Genomic DNA, 23,627 nt, shown 5'->3' on the forward strand with positions numbered 1-23,627 from the left:
ACCGCTAAATAGCGCGGCGTTAACGCGGCGTACATGCGGCGCTACACGGTGTTAACGCGGCGCTATGTGCAAAAAGCACACAAAAAACGCCTGGCGTTACTCCGTGTGAATACAGCCTTAATGTTGCAAATTCAACAAATGGCTATTTTCAGTTCTTTACAACCTGTAAAATGTTTTTCCAATAAAATTTGATTAGCTCTCTAACGGTTGAACATTTTACAGACTGTCATTTGCATCAATCATTTAGGAAGATCAGAAAAAGATCTAATTTGCATAATAATATTTATAGCTATTCTATAAATATAGACAAACGGTTCAGGATATAAATAATCCCAAAAAAAGGTTATGAAGTATTCAGCATACACAAAAAGTATTATAAAATAACATACTTTATTATCAAATAGTAAAAAGTTATACAAACATACAAAAACACATAGAACACCAATAATTCAAACAAAAAGGACAGCCCACAAATACGGGTGTAATACTGTCAGACCACAAAAATAGAAATACACAATGACACTAAGATACTACCTGTTGCCCACATGGCAAAATGGGCACATATATATATCTAGGTGTACATCATCTCCCTCCTAAAGTATGTAAATATATGCAATATAAGGGAGGAAAGAAAAAGGTATATTCACAAAAGATTATATATCAGAGGGTAGGAGAAACCCAGTGTAATCATACCAAGTAAATACTATACATGTTAATCCATACCCTTACATAGCATGTCTGAATAGACTAAATAGTAAAGAGACATAAAAAAGTTAGTCCTCAACATAGAATAATAGAAAGCCCAACAGACATGCCTAAGGGAAAGAACATAAATCACCTACCCATAGTGATATGGTCTGCAGAAGCCCGTGGCTGTGGGGAATCCTAGCCCGACGCGCGTTTCGGCCGTATGACCGGCCTTCTTCCGGGGGTGGAGTCGGGTGCATACATGTGGCGATTTAAATATACCTCATCATAAGATGAGGAACCAATAACCGCTTAGCTGCGTCGAGGAGGGGTCTAAGTCTATTGCCGCAAATAGTATACTTCCTGTTCACGGGACGAAGGTGTACTGGGGAAAAGACCGTCCCACCCATTGTGACGCATGCCCACTGCGTGAAAATAGCTTAGTCCGATCACGTGATCGGCTAACCGAAACCGAGGCGCGGCTAAAGAGCCAAGCCTCGATTTCATCAGCCGCACGCGACCCAAGTAGCTCGCAGGGGCATGCGTGCCGGGCATGGACAAAGTTACCTATATCTAGTGCCGATAGCATATATAGCCAGCACGATAGAGAAATTATATATATATATATATATATATATATATATATATATATATATATATAAAAATGATGAATAATAAAGAAAATAATAAGGAAATAATAATAAAAAGGTGAGTATGATATAATAAAAGTGAAAAAAAGAAAGAAGAAAAAAGAAGAAAAAAGAGTGCAAGAAAGGTGAGTGAATAGTGAAAAGAAGAAAGTAAGAGTCAATAAGTGCCAAACCATCTTTATTTATTATAATGACAAGCCTATCTTAAAATAGGAAATATATGCCAACCAAAATGCAAAATCTTAATATAAAACCCAGTATCGTGACAACAGCTATTATCTGTGACAATTGATATATAAAATAAAAATGTATATATATCCATAAAATAATGATTTCCCCCACAATAAACCATAAAAAACGCCCCCAATATAACAATAATGAGTGCTGTGAAACTAATCCATCATTAAAGTGCATAGTTAAATACAATATAAAAATAAATAAACCCAAAGTTATGTGAATTTTATATTTAATAAAAATAAATATATATATATATAAATATAAATATATAAATATAAATATAAATATATATTATATAAATAATAAATATATTTAATAAAAATTTTTATTAAATATAAAATTCACATAACTTTGGGTTTATTTATTTTTATATTGTATTTAACTATGCACTTTAATGATGGATTAGTTTCACAGCACTCATTATTGTTATATTGGGGGCGTTTTTTATGGTTTATTGTGGGGGAAATCATTATTTTATGGATATATATACATTTTTATTTTATATATCAATTGTCACAGATAATAGCTGTTGTCACGATACTGGGTTTTATATTAAGATTTTGCATTTTGGTTGGCATATATTTCCTATTTTAAGATAGGCTTGTCATTATAATAAATAAAGATGGTTTGGCACTTATTGACTCTTACTTTCTTCTTTTCACTATTCACTCACCTTTCTTGCACTCTTTTTTCTTCTTTTTTCTTCTTTCTTTTTTTCACTTTTATTATATCATACTCACCTTTTTATTATTATTTCCTTATTATTTTCTTTATTATTCATCATTTTTATATATATATATATATATATATATATATATATATATATATATATATATATATAATTTCTCTATCGTGCTGGCTATATATGCTATCGGCACTAGATATAGGTAACTTTGTCCATGCCCGGCACGCATGCCCCTGCGAGCTACTTGGGTCGCGTGCGGCTGATGAAATCGAGGCTTGGCTCTTTAGCCGCGCCTCGGTTTCGGTTAGCCGATCACGTGATCGGACTAAGCTATTTTCACGCAGTGGGCATGCGTCACAATGGGTGGGACGGTCTTTTCCCCAGTACACCTTCGTCCCGTGAACAGGAAGTATACTATTTGCGGCAATAGACTTAGACCCCTCCTCGACGCAGCTAAGCGGTTATTGGTTCCTCATCTTATGATGAGGTATATTTAAATCGCCACATGTATGCACCCGACTCCACCCCCGGAAGAAGGCCGGTCATACGGCCGAAACGCGCGTCGGGCTAGGATTCCCCACAGCCACGGGCTTCTGCAGACCATATCACTATGGGTAGGTGATTTATGTTCTTTCCCTTAGGCATGTCTGTTGGGCTTTCTATTATTCTATGTTGAGGACTAACTTTTTTATGTCTCTTTACTATTTAGTCTATTCAGACATGCTATGTAAGGGTATGGATTAACATGTATAGTATTTACTTGGTATGATTACACTGGGTTTCTCCTACCCTCTGATATATAATCTTTTGTGAATATACCTTTTTCTTTCCTCCCTTATATTGCATATATTTACATACTTTAGGAGGGAGATGATGTACACCTAGATATATATATGTGCCCATTTTGCCATGTGGGCAACAGGTAGTATCTTAGTGTCATTGTGTATTTCTATTTTTGTGGTCTGACAGTATTACACCCGTATTTGTGGGCTGTCCTTTTTGTTTGAATTATTGGTGTTCTATGTGTTTTTGTATGTTTGTATAACTTTTTACTATTTGATAATAAAGTATGTTATTTTATAATACTTTTTGTGTATGCTGAATACTTCATAACCTTTTTTTGGGATTATTTATATCCTGAACCGTTTGTCTGTATGCATTTTTTTGGTTGAAGTATGCTTCTTACAATTGGGGGTACTGATGGGAGTTATTTATTTATATGCATTGAAGTAACTTTGTGACTCCCCTGTGCTATGCATGTTCTCTATAAATATACTATAGCTTATATATATATATATATATATATATATATATATATATATATATATATATATCTGCTGCTGATGACTCACACCTCTGCTCTCACATACATAGGGAATAGAGAGGGTGCACACAGACACTTCCGAAGTGCACGGAGGAGGCTAATTAGCATATGAATAAAACAGACTTATTCGAAAACTAATGAGGCAATTTACATACAAAAGGTATGTGTGAAATAGCCCAAAGAGAGCCTCGCAAGGAAAACACACAGACCCCATTATAGTCTATGGGGTCTGTGTGCTTTCATTGTTCACCGCTTGTCAATGCATTCGGTATTCCGTTCAGGGGTCCCCAAGCGGACTCCCCAAATGGAATACTTAACACAGATGTTAACCAAGCCTCACATAGTGTGGTCTGGATACAAGCACTTTATTTTGCTGCTATATCTATCCTTAAGGTGCTTTTCCAGGCAAAGAAATATTTTATTTTAAAAAAAAGTCTGTTAGTGCTAGTAATGGGTTAAAGGGGTTGTCCCATCTCAAGGATCCTATCTATACTGCTAGCTTATGTGAATTTAAGACTTTTCCTATATACATTGCTTCAGCAAAACTGCTTTGTTTGGTTGCTATCTGAGATTATTGGTTTCATTGTTTACACTGCGTTTCCATAACCATGGACCTGGGGATGATCTTATCTCTCCACCCAGGACAAGTGGCGTAGCTCCCTGCTCTTAGGGAGGGGGAGCTGAGTGCTCGGTGCTTGTATTTCTGAGCTGTTTATCTCTCCACCCAGGGCAAGTGATGTAGCTCCCTGCTCTCAGGGAGGGAAGTGGAAGCTGAGTGCTCGGCGCGAGCTGCTATTTCTGAGCTGTTTCTTTCCCTGTTCCAGTTATCAGGTTGGTTAATTCAATTTTGCTGATAAGGGCTGAGATAGGGAGTCTGTTACCTCTGTATGTAACACAGACCTAAAACTCAGTTTATTGCAAGCTGATCCTAGTCCTGTAGCAAGTAAATTTGGGATTCTCATCACCTATCAAAACCAACTCTGCTACATCAGCTTCATATTGTGCATCTTCCAGTGATACTGTGCTAATTTATTTACAACCATCCCTCATTACTGACTGCAAACATGTACTGCTATGAAGAGAGATAGCAGAGCTGGCTTTGTCTGGAAGACAGCAAGTGAAACCCACCAATTTACCGAGAAAACCAGGAAGTAAACAGAGCACACAGCCTGCTAGTTGGTGAATGGTTGAGTTGTGAATACCCCTTTAATAAGTAAACCCATATACCTTTAGCAGTGATTTATGGATATTTGTGTGCGCTCCTGGCATCCTCTACAATTGTTTACATGGTGTAACTTCCTGCCGAGTAGCTTCCTGTGTGCTTTCCACACTATTTCCCTGTCACTGCTCCCCCCCTTCTCTCTCCCTCTGTTACATACCCCTCCCTGTCAACCTAGCTAAGCTATCCCGCTCACTACTAGCGTATGAACTAATATATGACCACGACCTCTTCCATTTTGTGTTTATAATAATAATAATAATAATAATAATAATAATGTGACTCAGGAATAAAATTGATTACATATTTTTTGATTATACTTTGTGTTTTTGGTATTTATTTTGGGAGTTTCTCCTTATAGGTAGTATTTTACATGTAGTGGATTGATACTAGTTTGATTATTTCCTATAGCTTTGAGATTTTTAGGTTATTTTTAGTCTGAATATAGCCCTACTAGACCTATAGACGGTCCATATGCACAAATGAAAATCTTCACCCGGAATAATATGAAGTCCTGCCGGCTCCTCACTATTCATATTCATAATCATTCACAGAAAAAAAGCTTGGTTACGAACAATTCCGAATTCTTGGTTGTGATATTTGTTAACAAGAAAAGAGTGATATTTTGTATATGTTTATAGTATTTTTGTGGTTTGACTAATTTACTGTTTCTTAATATCTTTACTTAATCCCTTAGCTCATAACATTCTCTATTCTCATTATTGCTATTTCTGTAGATAATACGAATGTGCGAGCGTCCAGTTCCGTTTTATTTCCTAAAGCAGCTTATTTAGGAAATCCGTATTATTTACTATGTATCACCTCTATCTACTGGGTTACAGACTTTGCTTTGCATTTAACCCACCATACTGCAGTAATATGTTTAGAACTACAGAGAAATAAAGATACATAATCCAGCACTAGCCAGCTTGCTGAACCTTCAGATATGTGGATTTCCTCATGTTTTATCGTCATGTTTTATCTTTGCTCTTCACGGAAGGGTAACAAAAAGCTGCAGTACTGAGCTAAGGTAAAAACAAAAAGTCTTCTGAGAACGAATGAGCGCACTGACTACAAGATTCCCTCTAACAGTTTGGAAAGTCACATGCACAGATCTATTAACCATGTATCTCTATTACCCTGTGACACAGTAGTCTAATAAATCCAAGAAAGGTCAGGGAAAGGTTTATCAAGTGTGTTTATTGCACGACTTCCACTCCAGCTGTGGAGTCTCAGTGCCCCCACATTATGCACATCTATACCCCCCCTCCTCACTTAACAAGATATGATTTACATCTGGGATGTGTTCAACTGGGACACGGCGGCGACATTGACCTTTCCCTCGCTTGGAGGCGGGCAGCGACGCATGGAGAGGGGCGAGATACAAACGCCTGCGGCTGTTCCCGCTAATGAGAAGCTAATTGGTGGTGTGCGCAAGAATGAAAAGCAATGTCGCTTTATCCTGACTATGCCTCTCCCACGCCTGGCATGCATGCCAAGCTTGTCACCGGAACTAATGGGTATTTAACGATAATAGGGGTGCCCGTGCACAGAACCCCATCCTGCCGGGGGAAAGGAGGAGGGGGGTAGCGGTGGCTCTCTAAGTGTGAGAATTGCATATTGTTTAGTGCAGTCATTAGGAAAGAGCACAGTTTAGCTGCTGTCCTGGTAACACAGGAGAGATCCGATCTTATTTCATCCACTGATCTGTAATGAACTGAGGGAATGACTCCGAAACTCAGCCCTTCCTCCTCTCTGCGTTATTATAGCATGAGGTAAAGGCGAGGGCGATACACATTAAGATTATGAGAGACTGAGAAAAAAATAGAGAATGAAGACTACAAAGGAGACAGCTTAAAGACATGGAGAAAGAATGGATGGATGTGAGGCAAAATGGCGAAAGTGAAAACCTGCAATTAAAGGGTTACTGAAGGAAGCAGTGAGACAATACAATAAGGAGAGGAGAAGGAGTAGGAAATATATGGATGTGTAGAGACCACGTCTCAAGGAAAGAGAGTGCAGAACAGTCAGAGGAAGGAAATGAATACTGATACTTGAGTGACAGAAAACACAGAGAAAGTAAAACCATGTAAATGAAGGCAGGGATATTACTATCACACATCTGACAGGACATTCAATGTTAATCCACTTTTGTCAGTTGCTTATAACTTAGGGGAATATGCTCAAAATCAAAACAGGAATTTGGCAGCTTTCTTGCAGCCCGGATCAGAATTTCCGTTCTCTTGTTCCTTCAAATTTCATCAACTGGTTTCTGAGAAGCAAAACTCATAAAAAATCAATTTTACTGAAATTAAGACTTTTTTATCCTCATGGATTCTGCCAAAATACTTGAATGGATTTTGACAGGCCGAGAGCCTACAGAAGTCGAAGCTTCCCTAAAACGGCATAATCTTAGACAGTTGGGTAACTTACTTTCTGCAAGGGTAATGGAGTGTATCACCTGACATTATTCAGCCTCTGAATCCAAGCCAGGTACACAAATTCTGAAGTCAACGCACAGAACTGGTTATGGGCCAATGACTTTATTGATATACTAGTGATGGTAACAACGAAAAGTGTACCAAGAATGCAAGGGAAGACAACCTTAACAGAATAGGTATAAAATGTTCACAAAGATATCCTTTACTTCATGGCTCATTCTTTCCGTCACAGGGATCTAGTTCCTAAAAACGTTTCCGGGGAAGGGCTGCCACCTACTGGATTCTTCTAGGGCTTAATTTTAGACAATGAAGACTGAATGAATGCTATGTTATATGGAATAGGCCCTAGAATTAGCTTATTATAATTAGCAATTTTAATAATTTTGCAGTACTATACATTCAGAGGCTACCTGCTCATTAAAGGAGTCCAACCTTTAAGTAGGGGCTTTAGCTGTTGGATCCCCATTTTTTAGTCGATTGACTTCCATTATGTGGTGGAAGCTGGCCATGAACCACCGCAGTGTTGCGAGGAAGAAAAAAAGAGCCATCTATAACTTTAGCCATTATTGTTTATGAAGGTTAGAACAATCAGCTCGTTCTATAATTCCCATTGACAATAACATTATCAGATCATTCCTCAAACTGCTTCTTGATAGTGTGCTGCCTTAACGGAATGTACCACTCTCCATTACTACATAAAAAAACAGTCCAATGGCTTTCATAGTATAACCACCACAAGTATGGACACAATGGCAGGAAGTGATCCAAGTGATGGATACAGAATCACGTAGTTAATGTCAAACGTATATGACAGACAAATAACTCTCTAAATCTCGCTATAAACATGTACCCTGGTTTGGCCAAGAATTCATATACTGTCAATGAGGAGAACTACTCTACCTCTGGAGGTGGCTTTTCTCCCCAAGAACAAAAGGATCAGACAGTTACATAAATCAATAGAACAGGATATTAGAAGAAATCTCATAATATATTTTATCAGAGATAAGTCTTTTTTTGCTCTTATCAGGTGGTGTCTTCTCCTGCTCCTCTCCCTTTTGCTAAACTACATTTTACTGAAAATCACTATTCTATCTTTCACGTGACTCTCTATACAAGTCAATGGGGCGTGGAAGGGGAAGAAGTGAGCAGAAAGTGCAGTAAATAAGAGAAATATGCTGAATAGAAGCTGTGTATCACAACCAAAGCACTTTATTTACATCAGTAGAGGTCAGTTCTTCTTAGGCTTGGACCAGCCCACTGGGGCCACGTGCTTTTAGTGGGCCCTATCAAAATCCCGTTGCTTTTTTTAATAGACAGTGGAGATCTAGTAACGGGCAGCGTTATGATCGCAGTTGCAGGAAGTGTGTCTGTAGGTGGAGGTGATGTCTATACATTCTGGGCGCCTTTTCCAATAGTGGCCAGCCCAGTTGAGGTGATTAAATATAACAAATACTTATGCTCACCTCTCCTGGGACTCCGACAGCTCCCAGAATCTTCTTCGGGGCTCTTCCAGCCTCTGACTGAGGTCACTCACCCTAGACATCACTGTTGGGGCGCACCGGTGTAGTAATGTTATTGCGCCCCACATGACCATTGAGGCCCAATCACAGACCCCAGCAGTGACATTTAGGGCACATGACCTCAGTTGCAGACATAAGAAGACTAGAGATGAGCGAGTACTGTTGGGATCAGCCGATCCGAAAAGCATGCTCGCATAGAAATGAATGGACGTAGCCGGCACGCGGGGGGTTAAGCGGCCGGCCACCGTCAAAGCGGAAGTACCAGGTGCATCCATTCATTTCTATGGAGTGTGCTGTTCGGATCGGCTGATCCAAACAGTACTCGCTCATCTCTAAAGAAGACCAAAGAAGATTCTGAAGATTGCCAGAGTGCAAGGATTCCCAGGAGAGGTAAGGAAAGGTAAGCATATGTGTTTGTTATTTTCCTTCACCTCCCTTATGACTCCGATTACTCTGAGGTGGGCCCAGTGTATTATAATAGCACAAAAACTAATCAGAGTGCGAACCTCACGAAGATGCATCAAATTTTGTGGGGTTTTCCTGAAGCAGCTTAAAGGAGACTCTTGTAAGCATTTTATACTGTTTGGGGACATTGTGGAGCATATTATACTGTGTGGGCCACTATGAATCATATTAAACTGTGCTACGTGGGGGCCACTGTGCAGCAAATTATACTGTGTGTGGGCCACTGTGAAGCATATTATAATGTGTGGGGGCAACTGTGCATTATATTATACTGCGTGGGCCCCTTCATTATTTACATCACCGCTCATCAATTTTATAGCAGACAGGCTGTAATTACATAGCACGTTCACTATAAAACAGATCTTTACAATGTAAATAGCAAAAGACTAAGGGTGCTAAGCAAAAGCACCATGGTCCCTTCAAACAGTTGATCAGCATAGGCCCTGGGTGTTAGAACCCCACTGATCTCTGAGCCTCTGCAGATCAGATATTTACTATAACATGCAGCATCCAGTATTGTTTCCCTGCTGGGCACTGCGCTGCTTACTCACCATATTCATGATAACCACAGTTGTGGATACCTATGGGCCATGTTAATGTTAATTCCAGGAGCCACACTGCTCACTTGCCATACATAGTGTAGAGAAGGGTTTAGGTAGAGCAGTGGTGCCCATCATATGGCAGGTGAGCAGCATGGCATTGTTATCACCAGTAGCTGCGCTGTTTCGGTGCAGCTGATTTGCAGGGGTCTTGACTGTAGACCCCTAGAAACAATTCCACTCTTCCCTCATACGTTAGGTGATTAAATTAAAACTCCCCCCAACCTTCTCCTCTCTGTCCTAACAGCTCCTATAGGCGCATTGTCTTTATGATGTTTCTATAAGACATGTACAATGTGTAATGTTTTGCTTGGTTTGACACGTTGGTGTTTCGAATGTAATTCACAATGTCTCAAATACAACTCCTGCTCAAAGATGTTATGTTCAGCAATTATTTGTTTTGATATTGAAATATTACTGATTATTCATGTCCCAAGTTATCTTATACTGCCTTTGTAAGTTTATGGATTGTATCTGAGACATGCTACATCTTTTATTGATATCTACATTGTGTTGCATTGTTTGTTAATTAAAAAGAATTTAAAAAAAGGTAGTAACATGCTATGTCACAAAGAACACCTTGTCTCAAGCAAATTCCACAAATTTGACAATTTTCAGGTATGTGATGGAAAAGAAAACACACAACATGAATTCACAGCCATAAAATTGGAAGAAACTGCATAAGGATGAGGCCCACTATGGGAAATACGATTTTTCTGTGGGAGATTTTGCTGCATTTTTTTTTAGCCAAAGCCAAAGCCAAGAATGGCTACAAAAGGAATGAGAAATATATAGGAAACTCTTATGCTGAGTTCACACTGAGTTTTTTGGACCGGATTTTGACGCGGAATCTGCCTCAGAATCCGGCTCCAAAAAACACCTCCCATTTACTTCAATGGGAGCCATTCACTTCTTTTTTCCACCAGTGTTTTTTTCCAGCTCGTGGAAAAAAGAAGTGAGCTGCCCTATTTTGCCGCGATTTCCATGGCGAAATCAGCCTTGGCAGGGGGCCACACGGTGGCTCAGTGGTTAGCACTGCAGCCTTGCAGCGCTGGATTCCTTGGTTCAAATCCCGCCAAGGGCAAAATACCATCTGCAAGGAGCTTGTATGTTCTCCCCGTGTTTGCGTGGATTTCCATCCCATACTCCAAAGACATACTGATAGGGGAAAAATGTACATTGTGAGCTCTACGTGGGCTCACAATCTACATTTAAAAAAAAAAAAAAGAAATCAGCCTTGGCGTAAGACTCCCTCCCGACTAGGCCCATTCATTTGAGCCTAATCCGGAGTGGAATGCTGCGACTGAATGCCGCTACACTGCACTGCCATCCAGTCGCGGCTAGCCCCAGGAGGCGGATTCTGTGTTGGATTCTGCATCAAAATCCAGTCCAAAAAACTGTGAGTGAACTCAGCATTATACTTCTACCTTCGTTTAAAAAAAATGCTGCATAATCTGCAATAAAAAAGTTTCATTTCCTCAAAGTGAGACCACAGCCTAAAACTACTTTGTCAACATGGAGAAGAATTTCTAACATTTCAGCACTATATTAAATCCATGCCATATCTATACAAAGTCCTGCAGAATATACTAACAAAACCTAACACAAGGCTGCAGTCAGAAATACAAACATATTCTACAACTCTAATAAGTGTTGACAGGCAAACATGGATAAGAATATCCCATATCTATAAATAATTATGTAAGTATCTTGGACTAAAGTGCTATGGTATAGGGCAAGGGTGGGCAATTAATTTTCCCATGGGGCCACATCAGTAATTGTAACTGTTCTAGAGGGCCATGCTCGCTGCGGCAAATTTAGCTCCACCCACTTCCACGCTGACTCTGCCCATTCTCAATCATCTTTCCATGTGCCCCCATAAAGTATAATCCTTCTACAGTCACCATAACATGATATACCCCCACATTATAACATTTTCCTCCAAATGTCCCACAGTATTAAGTCCCTCTCCTGGTGCCCCAGTATATACTAGCAGAAACTAGAGGGGATATTAAACTGGGGCAGCTGGAGGGAAACATTAAACAGTGGGGATAGTTGAAGGGAGACATTAAACTCCAGCTCCCCCCCCCCCCCCGGTTTAATATCCTCCTCCAGCTGCCCCAGTTTAATGTCACCCTCCATGTGAATTCAGTTTAACTGCCGCCTTTTATCTGCCCCTAGTTCCCCCCTCACACATGCTGTCTCTTCTCTTTTATCATCCAGCAGCCTCCACTGCCGGAAGCAAGCACACAGTCCTGTGTGGCTCCGCCCACTAACGAGTCATAGCCAATCCTGGTGACAGGCTGTGATGATCATAACAGGTCCTTGAACAAACTTCCAAAAGCTATGCGGGCCGGATAGAAGCATTCAGAGGGCCAAATGTGGCCCGCGGGCCGTACATTGCCTAGGTCTGGTATAGGGCAACAAAGTTTCATAAAGGATTAAACTTGTCATATAGTTATGATAGCACAAAATAGCAATTCCTTTAGAGCTTTCTTTATTATTTACAGCAGTTTTTGTACCAACCACTGAATTCTTACATTATTATTAGTTCTTATGGTGTTCATAAAGATGTCACCTTTTCTTCTAATTCCAAGTTAACACCTTCCCATCAAAGGCATTTTTCAATTTTAATTTTTGACTCCCCACCTTCCAAATCCCATAACTTTTTTATTTTTCCATTGACAGAGCCATATGAAGATTTAATGTTGGCTTAACAAATTATTCTTTATAATGGCACCATGGAAAAAATTCAGAATGGAGTGAAATTCGAAAAAAAAAAGTGTATTTGTGCGACTTTCTTAGGAACTTAATTTTTACGGCATTCATTGTGCAGCTAAAATGACATCACCTATATTCTATGTTTCAGCACAATTCCGAGTATACCAAATTTATATGGATTTATTTACATTTTAACCCCTTAACAAAAATATAAAACTTTGCAAAAACCAAAGTTGCCATATTCTAACTCCCATTACTGTGATTTTTATATTTCTGTGTACGGGGATGCATAGGGCGTCTTTTTGCCGGGCCAGATGTACTTTTAGTTATATCATTTTGGGAATTCTATTGCTTTGATCGCTTTTTAATCAAATTTTCATTAGAGGTGAAACAACGGAAAAATGGCAGTTTGGCACTTTAATTTTTTTTTTACCTGCTACAGAATTCACCATACAGGAAAAATGTTTCTATAAGTTTGTAGACCAAGCATTATTGGACACAGGGTTACCTAATGTGTATGTGTTTCAGTGTAATTATCTACTTTTATATGTATTTTAGGGAAAGGGGGTGATTTGAATTTTTAATTCTGTAAAATTATAATTTTTTTAAATTTTATATTTATTAGTCCCCAAGGGGTCATGAACACCAGGAGGTCTGATCATAACGGAGTCTGCTAGGTTTCCACCCGATAAATGCGGAATGAAAAGTCCTGCTAATTTGCAGTACTTTTCTCTAAGCATTTCTCATGACGAATGGGGGACGGAATACCCCAACGAGTACCAAACATAGGTCTGACCGTAAACTAGTACTATCTACTACTGTCTTTTATAGCAATGTATATTATCAGATATGCTCTGTTTCAGTTCCAGAACTAACTGACAGCTGCAGGGAATCGTAAATTTCCTACAGAAACCAATTTTGTTGTTTACATTGTAGATTAAATAATGTGCTGTGAATTTGTGGACTAAATTAGAAAGGCTGCACAGGAGTGGTAAATGTAAATATGATTTAGGAGAAGGCTAACATTAGGTGAACCTTCACATGTATGTTAGAGAAGTGCAGTATTAACAATTTCCTGACATTCTTTTATTATCTGAATTACTTCCCTTATAAGAGCAACAGAATTGGTTAATGGGGAGATCGGTCACATGGCAATAAACTCCCCAGGGTTGCCATTTCTTTCTGTTTTGTCAGCAATGACAACAGTCATCCTGTTCACCACTATGGTGCAATGAACTCCACCTGTTGTGGACAGTATCAGAGGTTGCAGCTGTGGGGACACAAATTTCCCCTTTAGCTGTGTTTTGAGTGATTTTCTGGGTTTCTCTGTGAGCTCCTGACATCTTCTGCATCTGTTTACATGGCCATTTTCCTGTTCTGTTTTCCTACAACTACCATGATACCTTGCGCTTCACTCAGAGCTGACTCCCTCCCCCTCCCTCTCTAACTCTATTCCCCTCCCTTTCTCCCTTACACCCCCTCCCTGTTTACCTAGCTAGTCCACCCACTACTATCTCTTTCTATCTAACTCAACCCCCCACCCAATCATATTTATCTGTCTTCAAGGCAGGATCTTCTCAGCACGGGACTTCACTTGTACTGGGCCTGTGCAATAGAGCCAGAGAGGCATCCCATACCCAGAAGATCCAGACAGGAAGAAAGGTAAGTATAATGGGGTGGGGGGTTAGTATTGTTGACATTCTGTTCATGGAAACAAGGAATCGCAACATCACCGGAAAATGTGTCCTGACCACCTTGGCGATATAGGTAAATATAGATTTTTGGTAACCTAAGCAATTTAGAAAGTAGTGCGGGGAGGGGGATATAGGGAGTGGGTTCTTTACATTAGAAAGATCATTTTATTCTGGGCAACCCCTTTAATTTAAAGCCCTACATAGTAAAGAGTAGCAAAAAAACAAAACAAAAAACGCTATAGACAAAACCATGGCGGAAATACATCACGTCTTTTTTCCACAGAATTTTCCTCTGTGGACTTTATACCCCTATTATATCTATAGGAAAAACACAAGCGTTTCCACAAGTATTCACATGCTCAATTTTTTTCTGTAATGAGTGATTGGGATTAGTCATAATGATTTGCTGGTACTGTAAAAAGGAGCATTTTTCTCGGGTGCTTTTCTACAGCAGTAAAAAATTCTAAAAATGATGGTTATTCAATAGTATTTGGTACAGATCCACAATGAAGGTTAGTGAAAAAATGAAATTTTCACTGGAAGTTATCTCATTAGCTACAGTAAAAGGAGGGATTCCAACAAACATATCACTAATATGGCTATAACAAAATCTGCCAAGTCTTCAAAATAGTTGTATTGAGAAGCAAATGGAGCCATATAAGAGCAACAATAAAGATTGCTTGATGACTGCTTTCACATGGACGATCTGTTTAGAGGGCTATAAAAAATGACAGTTATACATCCTAGTATATTTCCATTTGTATCCATATCCAATCCATGTGTCACCCGTTTCTTCTTTCGCCCGCCAAAAAAGGATGCTGTCTTATTTATTTTTTAGCATCATGAAACATGAACAACGCACAGATGACATCCATGTGCTGTTTTTTTTTCATGGATCCATAGACATGTAAGGCCGAGACAAAGAGAAAAATGAATCGGTTTCTTTCTCAGTGTCTATTGCTCTGCGAAAAAAAAAAAAAACCGAAGCATGATTGTCTCCATTCCCTATAATGGATCTATGTGCTGCATTTTGCACAGACAGCAGTCGGACAGAAAAGTTGTTCATGTGAAAGGTTCCTAAAATTGATCGAATATGATTTCAAAGATTATTCCTCACTTTTAGACCAAGACTACACTGTGATATTTTTTCTGTGGTCCAAATTAATACATTAAATTGTACGCAACCTTGTGCTTGCAGTTGTCAATCAGTTGTTAAAATCAATTAGTAGCTACAAAAAGTCGCAGTGTAGCCCTGGGCTTATATGGGATTCTTATACCTGAACAGCCAGCAATATAAGAGCTGTATAAAAACTCATCTTCAGAAAGCTATTACAATAAAGTTTATTGTAAGAATGCTTCTCAGTAACATGAATCCTTCACAATCTATATGGCAGTGTGTTTATATAGAATTATTTCACTTCTCCCAAATTTTTGCAGGTGATTTCAACTTTAAAGGGTCAAATCTGCAGCAAGGCACCAGAACAATTTAATCCATACTGTATCCAGATTTTGTTGGGGATTTTCTACATGCAGATTTACATCAACTTGGAGGTAGAATTTTGCCAGTATGTATGAACTCACAATTAGGTTAACGTTCCACGTTGTGGAAACACAGCTCTTTTTGTTGCAGATTTTGCTGCAGTTTTTTGAGCCAAAGCCAAGAATGGTTACAAAAGAATGGGAAATATATAGGAAGGATTTATACTCCTCCCTTCTGCTCAATCCACTCCTGGCTTTGGCTCAAAAAAAAAAAAAAAAAAAAAACGGAGCAAAATCTGCAACAAAAAAATCTGCGTTTCTGCAATGTGGGGCCTCAGCCTTACAGTTTTCTGTGATTAGTTTGGTTGCTCAGACTCTCCCCTTTTTCTGCATAAAAATATATTTGTACATAAACCACGTAATATTTATGGATACTATTTAGTACACAGCGACAAGATGTTCTCCTCCAAAATCACTGCTAAGTGAACACTTTGATACCTAATCTTCACAAAATAATACTGAACTGGAGAGATATGCCGTTGCGTACTGATATAATCCACTAAAAGGAAAGCACCAGAACATCCTGAGACATCAAAATCAGCCAAATGATTCACGCACTTGATCAAATAAATAGTGCATCTGCCCTGTGTAGTCTCATGTGTATAGTAGGCAATGGCAAGCAGGCTGTCTGCAAAGAGCTGAATTTCGAAGCTGAAGGCAAGCTAAGTTAATAATGACAGACTGCCATACAGAAGTCTATGGTTTTTGGTAAATAAACAAAATGCATACAATGCGGTAAAGTAAGAAGAACTTATAATTACTGCAAGGTGAAGATATCTGTAGTCATGGGAAACACAACGGGCGAAACTCGGAGAACTCCAGTATGCGACACCCTGGGGACTGAGCAGACAGCGACGACTAGCTGATCCTGCAGGGGATATAGAGATCACTAAGTGAACCAAGAAGTGGGAGCACATACTGAGAGACAGAAGGATAGAGGTGGGGAAATAAAATCTTTAAAATGAAGACGAAGAGACAAATAATAAAAAAAAAAATTTCAAGACAAAAATAAACATAACGAAAAGGGAATAAGATAAAATGCAAAAACAGTGTAACGCAAACTAAACAGACAAGACTGAAAAAAATACAGTCAGGTGTTGACAAGGGACGATCACGAGATCACGTGAAACTGACCTGTGGCATTTGGAGGACACTTGTTGTACACAATTTCGCCTGCAGCTGCTTTCTTCCAGGTCATGGATGAGACATACTCATCTTTACACATTTCATGTAAGGCTGTGAGGAAGGGAAGCACTATCATGAAATAACCAACCGAAAAGTCAACTAGGAGCTACCTGCCCATCCCAACTTTATTTCACAGATATCCCAAATCCTGAAGATGAGACCTCACAGCTTCCAGACATGTTATACACCTTGTTATCTGGCAGAGTGTGATGGCATGACCTTTCTCTGGCGACCTCAGGATACATGGACTAATATGTGTATAAAGCAAGCTGTGACCTATCCATGAACAAGAACATTCATTATTATTCCCTTTTTGTAAGCCCACTAGCCTGTCAGCAAGAGCCCACAGAGGAAGCAGGCATGCTGAGAGGATGAAAGGGACACAGGAGAGGAATAAAGAAACAAAAGCAGAAAGAGCATGTGGAGAACAAGAGGAGAGGTGCGAGAGACCTGATGTGGAAAGCACAGGAGAGGTGCTAAGGTGAAGAGGTGGTGGCGAACAAAACAGTGCAGTCAGGATGGCTCAAAGCAAGACAAGGAAAAAGCCAGAGGAGTGCGGAAGAGTCTGTGTGCCACCTCAACTCCACAACTTACTCTACACTGGAGTCACAGTATGTTGGGGTATACCCTTAAGTGTATGATATTAAAAATAACCACTATCACTTAAGACTGTCTGCAAACTAAAAGTGATAAGAACGTATAAAACTGTAAAATAAAACATCATAGTAAAAGTAAGACAGAAGTGTTCTGAGTGATTAAGGCGTGAAGAAGAAGTGTGTGGTCTATTTCATGTCTTAGGTGTCATTAGAAGGATCCTTAAGCATGTGCATATTTCTTTTAATGGAAAGTGTCCATGTCCTAGCGGAACGTTACAAAACATAACTAATGTGAAAGTAACTTAATGTATTGTAAGAGGCGTATTATATACCTGAAAGCTGACATCTGCTGTATTATATATCTAAAACCTACCATCTGCCATATGTTGTGCCAGGCATTCACAAAGCAATTTTAACGCCAATACAACAGTAACTCATGTCTATATTAAATATTGGAACTATTACTGCATTAGTTGGATCAACTGATAGAAAAATAGTATAATATAATAATGTGTATACAATAATTCTATTTAAGTAGCCAACAGATACTGATAATTTCTCATAATTTTCTGATAATTTGCAGCAGTTGGGCAGAAATAAATGAATATTTTTTGCATAGATTTCAAGATGGTTTACAATATTTTTGGTAACTGCGGGGCAGCCTATCCACAAATAAACTTATGTAGGATTACATATAATGTAAAGCAAGGGTGTATCACATATATATTAATATATATGGTATATACAAATATCTGAATATGTTTTGTGGTGTGCCTGTTCCACACAGGAGGAGGTAAGCCCTAAGTGGGTTAAAATTGGCACCTCCACTCTGCACACAAAGGAGATTTATTGGGTGGATACCTGGGCATTTCTTTTCATTGCACGTCCTGACCTCGTCCCCGGAGCCCTCGCACGGATATCCTTGCAATCCTGTTCCCTGACACATCCGGTAGCGTCGCTGCCAGCCACTGTCACAAGTTTTGGAGCACAAGCTCCAATGATTCCACGGGCCCCATTTTCCATCTGCTAGAGAGTGTGAAGGGGCAGGAAGCAGAGGAAAGTGTGAAGAAAAGAGGGAACACAAAGGGGTATAAAAAGAAGGGGAAGGGGCAAAGGAAGGTGAAAGGAGTAATAGGTGAGAGATTAGAGGATGGAGCAAAATGTAGAGAAAAGATGATAGGAAAAAGAATAAAGGGGTGCATAAATTAGGAACTAAGCAGCGAGTAAAGAGAAATAAGACAAGAGTATGAGGTGTAAAGAAAGAGATCTAAGGAATATGTAAACCTACAATACAAAGGTATAGAGGCCGTCAAGGAGAAAAACTAGGTGAAGTGTAGTGTGGAAAATAGAAAACTACTATACCTGTAAAACTAGTTAATGGCACATCAAAAAGAGGCAGAGATTTAATAAAAAGAGCAAATAACAGTGTATCTGAAAACAGAACTAAAAAAAATATCCTGTATGTTCCTGGATGGGATGTAACAGAAACAACTGTAAGAGGTGAAGAGCAAGAGGCACATAATGGGGGATGAGAGAGCAGTTAATGTTGGGTTCTATGATCAAAGAAAGATGACATAGATAAAGGTAGAAGGAAAAGCCATAAAGAGATTTCCAAAAAATAGGCTAGAAGATACGATATGAACTACCTGCTAAGTCAATAGCGGGCGTACTGACAGTCATAACAGAATCATTCCATGGTGGCTTGTGTATCATCTCAGTTTTAGTAAGGATATAGTGGAAAATGTACTGGCCCTAGCCGCACTTTAGTGATACTATTACATACAGCCTCTTTAACTACTACACTCAGGTATATTAGAAGGATAAGCAGGGACAGACTTTATTTTATAAAAAAGTTGTCATCTATGGAACCATTAAGCAGGTAAGCAAGCATAAGACATGAGTCCATCCCCCACTTTTTGATTACCTGTGCATTCAGGGTTACTGCACTCCCTGGTGTCTGCTTGCTGCCCCCTGCACTCTCCACCAGCTTGGCTTGTGCTGCTGCACTTTCTTGTCCTTTGCTGCGTTCCGTTGGAACATGACACTGAGCATCTTCCCCATGGGCCCCAGTCCAGCCATATCCCTTCCACTGCAAGAGAGACAGTAACACTGAGTGAATTTAGCAACCACTGACATACAGGGCAGCTGTGCCTCTTCCCCGCTGGAAATTAATGCACAAACTTACATTCAATAAATAATATTGAGAGTGCAATTGCATCCTCTAAGTAGAACCTCATAAAAGCATCCAAAAGCAAGAAATCTTCTAACCTCAATGGGGACATCCCTTGACAAGGACAGAAGGAGGAAGCAACCTTTCAAGTGAATGAGATGAATTAATCATGGACACATAGGTAACCAGTGATAGATGGGGTCAGGGTTCTGGAACAGTGGCTCTTAACCCCTTTTCACTGCTGTGTAAGGAATTCATTGCCCTGTACTGCTCTTCTGATCTCAGAGTCCACAGACAAATAATAGAATACAATGTCTGGAGACCAGGACACATGGCCTGTGAATTAGATGGTAATGACAGACACACAGACTGTTATAGTAAAGGGAAATGTCCTGTCCCACCTAGTATGCACCAAGCCTGGTCTCCGCAGATTTAATAACCTAATAAATGTACACATAGTAATACATACCTCTCCTTAGCACTGTCACAATAGCCAATAATAGTGTAACAATGATCAATAACAATAATAACTGTATTTATCTTTCCTTATTCTGCTGTGTGTCATAAACATTGTATGTCAAAAAATGTCAATATATTTTGTTAATAAATAAAACTTTGGTAACATTTTCTTTTTCCGAAGGTATTCCTGAGCTGTAGTGTGCAGCACATAAAGGGTTAGCCTGGAGTCTCAGCAATGGTGCCCCAGATACACTTTGGAGAGTTTTCCACTGCACATAAAGTTCACAATGATAAATGTGTTTAAGTACCTGAAGAGACAATATACAGATTAAGGTCAAACATTATTGTGGGCAGGTTTGGAAAGTCATACGGGAGCCCATAAAGAGAAATAGATTGAGGGTGAATTTCCACATAAATCAAAGAGATCCACACTATTCCACAGGAGACATCCTAGTTATGATGGTGAGAGACGAGCCAAGTTTCTGTAATTGTTACATGACGCTTGAGCATGCAGAATAGTGAAATGGAAATGGGTGAAAGGTGATCCGGGTTTCAAATGATTATCTGAATACATCTGCATGTCATATAAACATATATGCGCTCTCTCTCTCTCTCTCTCTCTCTCTCTCTCTCTCTCTATATATATATATATATATATATACATATACACTCACCGGCCACTTTATTAGGTACACCATGCTAGTAACGGGTTGGACCCCCTTTTGCCTTCAGAACTGCCTCAATTCTTCATGGCATAGATACAACAAGGTGCTGGAAGCATTCCTCAGAGATTTTGGTCCATATTGACATGATGGCATCACACAGTTGCCGCAGATTTGTCGGCTGCACATCCATGATGCGAATCTCCCGTTCTACCACATCCCAAAGATGCTCTATTGGATTGAGATCTGGTGACTGTGGAGGCCATTGGAGTACAGTGAACTCATTGTCATGTTCAAGAAACCAGTCTGAGATGATTCCAGCTTTATGACATGGCGCATTATCCTGCTGAAAGTAGCCATAAGATGTTGGGTACATTGTGGTCATAAAGGGATGGACATGGTCAGCAACAATACTCAGGTAGGCTTTGGCGTTGCAACGATGCTCAATTGGTACCAAGGGGCCCAAAGAGTGCCAAGAAAATATTCCCCACACCATGACACCACCACCACCAGCCTGAACCGTTGATACAAGGCAGGATGGATCCATGCTTTCATGTTGTTGACGCCAAATTCTGACCCTACCATCCGAATGTCGCAGCAGAAATCGAGACTCATCAGACCAGGCAACGTTTTTCCAATCTTCAATTGTCCAATTTCGATGAGCTTGTGCAAATTGTAGCCTCAGTTTCCTGTTCTTAGCTGAAAGGAGTGGCACCCGGTGTGGTCTTCTGCTGCTGTAGCCCATCTGCCTCAAAGTTCGACGTACTGTGCGTTCAGAGATGCTCTTCTGGCTACCTTGGTTGTAACGGGTGGCTATTTGAGTCACTGTTGCCTTTCTATCAGCTCGAACCAGTCTGGCCATTCTCCTCTGACCTCTGGCATCAACAACGCATTTCCGCCCACAGAACTGCCGCTCACTGGATGTTTTTTCTTTTTCGGACCATTCTCTGTAAACCCTAGAGATGGTTGTGCGTGAAAATCCCAGTAGATCAGCAGTTTCTGAAATACTCAGACCAGCCCTTCTGGCACCAACAACCATGCCATGTTCAAAGGCACTCAAATCACCTTTCTTCCCCATACTGATGCTCGGTTTGAACTGCAGGACATTGTCTTGACCATGTCTACATGCCTAAATGCACTGAGTTGCCGCCATGTGATTGACTGATTAGAAATTAAGTGTTAACGAGCAGTTGGACAGGTGTACCTAATAAAGTGGCCGGTGAGTGTATATATATATATATATATATATATATATATATATATATATATATATATATTATATATATATATATACACACATATCTGACATATTCTAACAGTAAATAATTGTATTATACTCCAGCTAAATATTTTTGATGTTGTTTGTAGCATGGGTGGGGCTTTAAGCCCTTGAACATGCACTTTCATAGTATTTTTTTTTATTATTTTTTAATAATTCTTTGGGACTCTGATGTTTTGGGTTGCCTATGAACATAATATCAATTTATTTTTTTTAATTTTTTTACTTTTGACCATAAACCGCTCCTCTGACCATGGATGTGGTTTTAAGTAATTCCACTATCCACATTGTGTGTCACCTCCCTAGTAATGAGAAATAGTCTTGAATGATTCATTATTTGCTTGTTAGTAACATTAATGTCTCCCTCCAACTTCCCACAGTTTAATGTCCTTCTCCAGTTGAACTCAGTTTAGTGTTCCCCTCCAGTTGCCCCCAGTTTAATGTTCCCCTCCAGTTAATCCCATTTTAATGGTCTCCTCCAGTTTAATGTCCCCCTCTATCTGACCCAGTTTAATGTCCCTCTTCATCTTCCCCTAGAGTTTAATGCCACCTCCTTCTCTCCCGAAAGTTTAATGACCTCCTCTATCTGACCCCAAAGTTTAATGTTCCCCTTATATGCCACCAGTTTAATGTCTCTCTTTATCTGCCTCCCCAGTTTAGTTTATTGTGCCCCCTTCTATCTGTCCCCACAGTCTAATGTACCCTTTATCTGTCCCCAAAGTTTAATGTCCCTCTTTATATGACCCCGCAGTTTAATGTCCCCCTCATATGCCTCCCCAATTTAATGTCCCACTTTACATGCCCCCAGTTTAATGTCCCACTCATATGCCTTCCCAATATATTGTTCCCCCTCCATCTGCTCCCACAGTTTAATGTCCCTCTTTATCTGCCATCATTTAATATAAAGAAACACTGATACTCACTTGCTCTGTCTCAGGTCTCTTGTGCCACAGTGTTGAGGGAGCTGAAGGTGCGATGTGAGCGACGTCATCACATCGCACCTACAGCTCCCGCAGCCGGAACACATAGGGAGGGAAACAGTGGTGAGGCAAGAGTTGTCCGCTCATGCTTCACCATTGTATTCAACAACTCCTCTGTATCCCGAGTTGAATGTGGGACATACCTCCCAACGACTGGGACCGAGGGACACGACCCGGAATCCGGGACTGTGCTGCAGAATCCGGGATGGTTGGAAGGTATGGAGTCAGTTGAAGATGAGGCCTCATTTACCGGGCCACAGAGAAAAAGCGCTGAAGGAAAAACACATTGTGTTGTGGTTTTTCCCACAACGCTTTTCACAGAAAGTCTACAGAAATTTCCCCTGTACTTTCTGCTTCTATTATACCTACAGGGAAACCGCCAACATTTCCATAGGTATAATTAACATGCTGTGATTTCCAAAACCGCAATGGAAAAAAAACCCACTGTGTTTCCGCAACGCGGGACTTCAGCCTGAAGCATCACTGTTTTCCTCTCTGTTAATTCATTCTAATCT

The 23,627-nt window shown here is 39.8% G+C and overlaps 1 protein-coding gene across 3 annotated transcripts in view; it reads right to left on the bottom strand.

Annotated features, from left to right (window-relative positions):
- The window catches only part of ADGRB2 (adhesion G protein-coupled receptor B2), a 390,112-nt gene that overhangs the window by 76,899 nt on the left and 289,586 nt on the right, over positions 1-23,627 (bottom strand). For all 3 annotated transcript variants that reach the window (XM_075264673.1, XM_075264671.1, XM_075264672.1), the window contains exons 5-8: positions 19,487-19,651; positions 18,424-18,588; positions 16,916-17,017; positions 16,543-16,649 (exon numbers count right to left, since the gene is read on the bottom strand). In XM_075264673.1, the coding sequence (XP_075120774.1) occupies positions 16,543-16,649; positions 16,916-17,017; positions 18,424-18,588; positions 19,487-19,651 (539 nt within the window). The remainder of the gene's footprint in view (positions 1-16,542; positions 16,650-16,915; positions 17,018-18,423; positions 18,589-19,486; positions 19,652-23,627) is intronic.

Source organism: Leptodactylus fuscus, chromosome 2 (genome assembly GCF_031893055.1).
Source record: "Leptodactylus fuscus isolate aLepFus1 chromosome 2, aLepFus1.hap2, whole genome shotgun sequence".
Taxonomy (NCBI): domain Eukaryota; kingdom Metazoa; phylum Chordata; class Amphibia; order Anura; family Leptodactylidae; genus Leptodactylus; species Leptodactylus fuscus.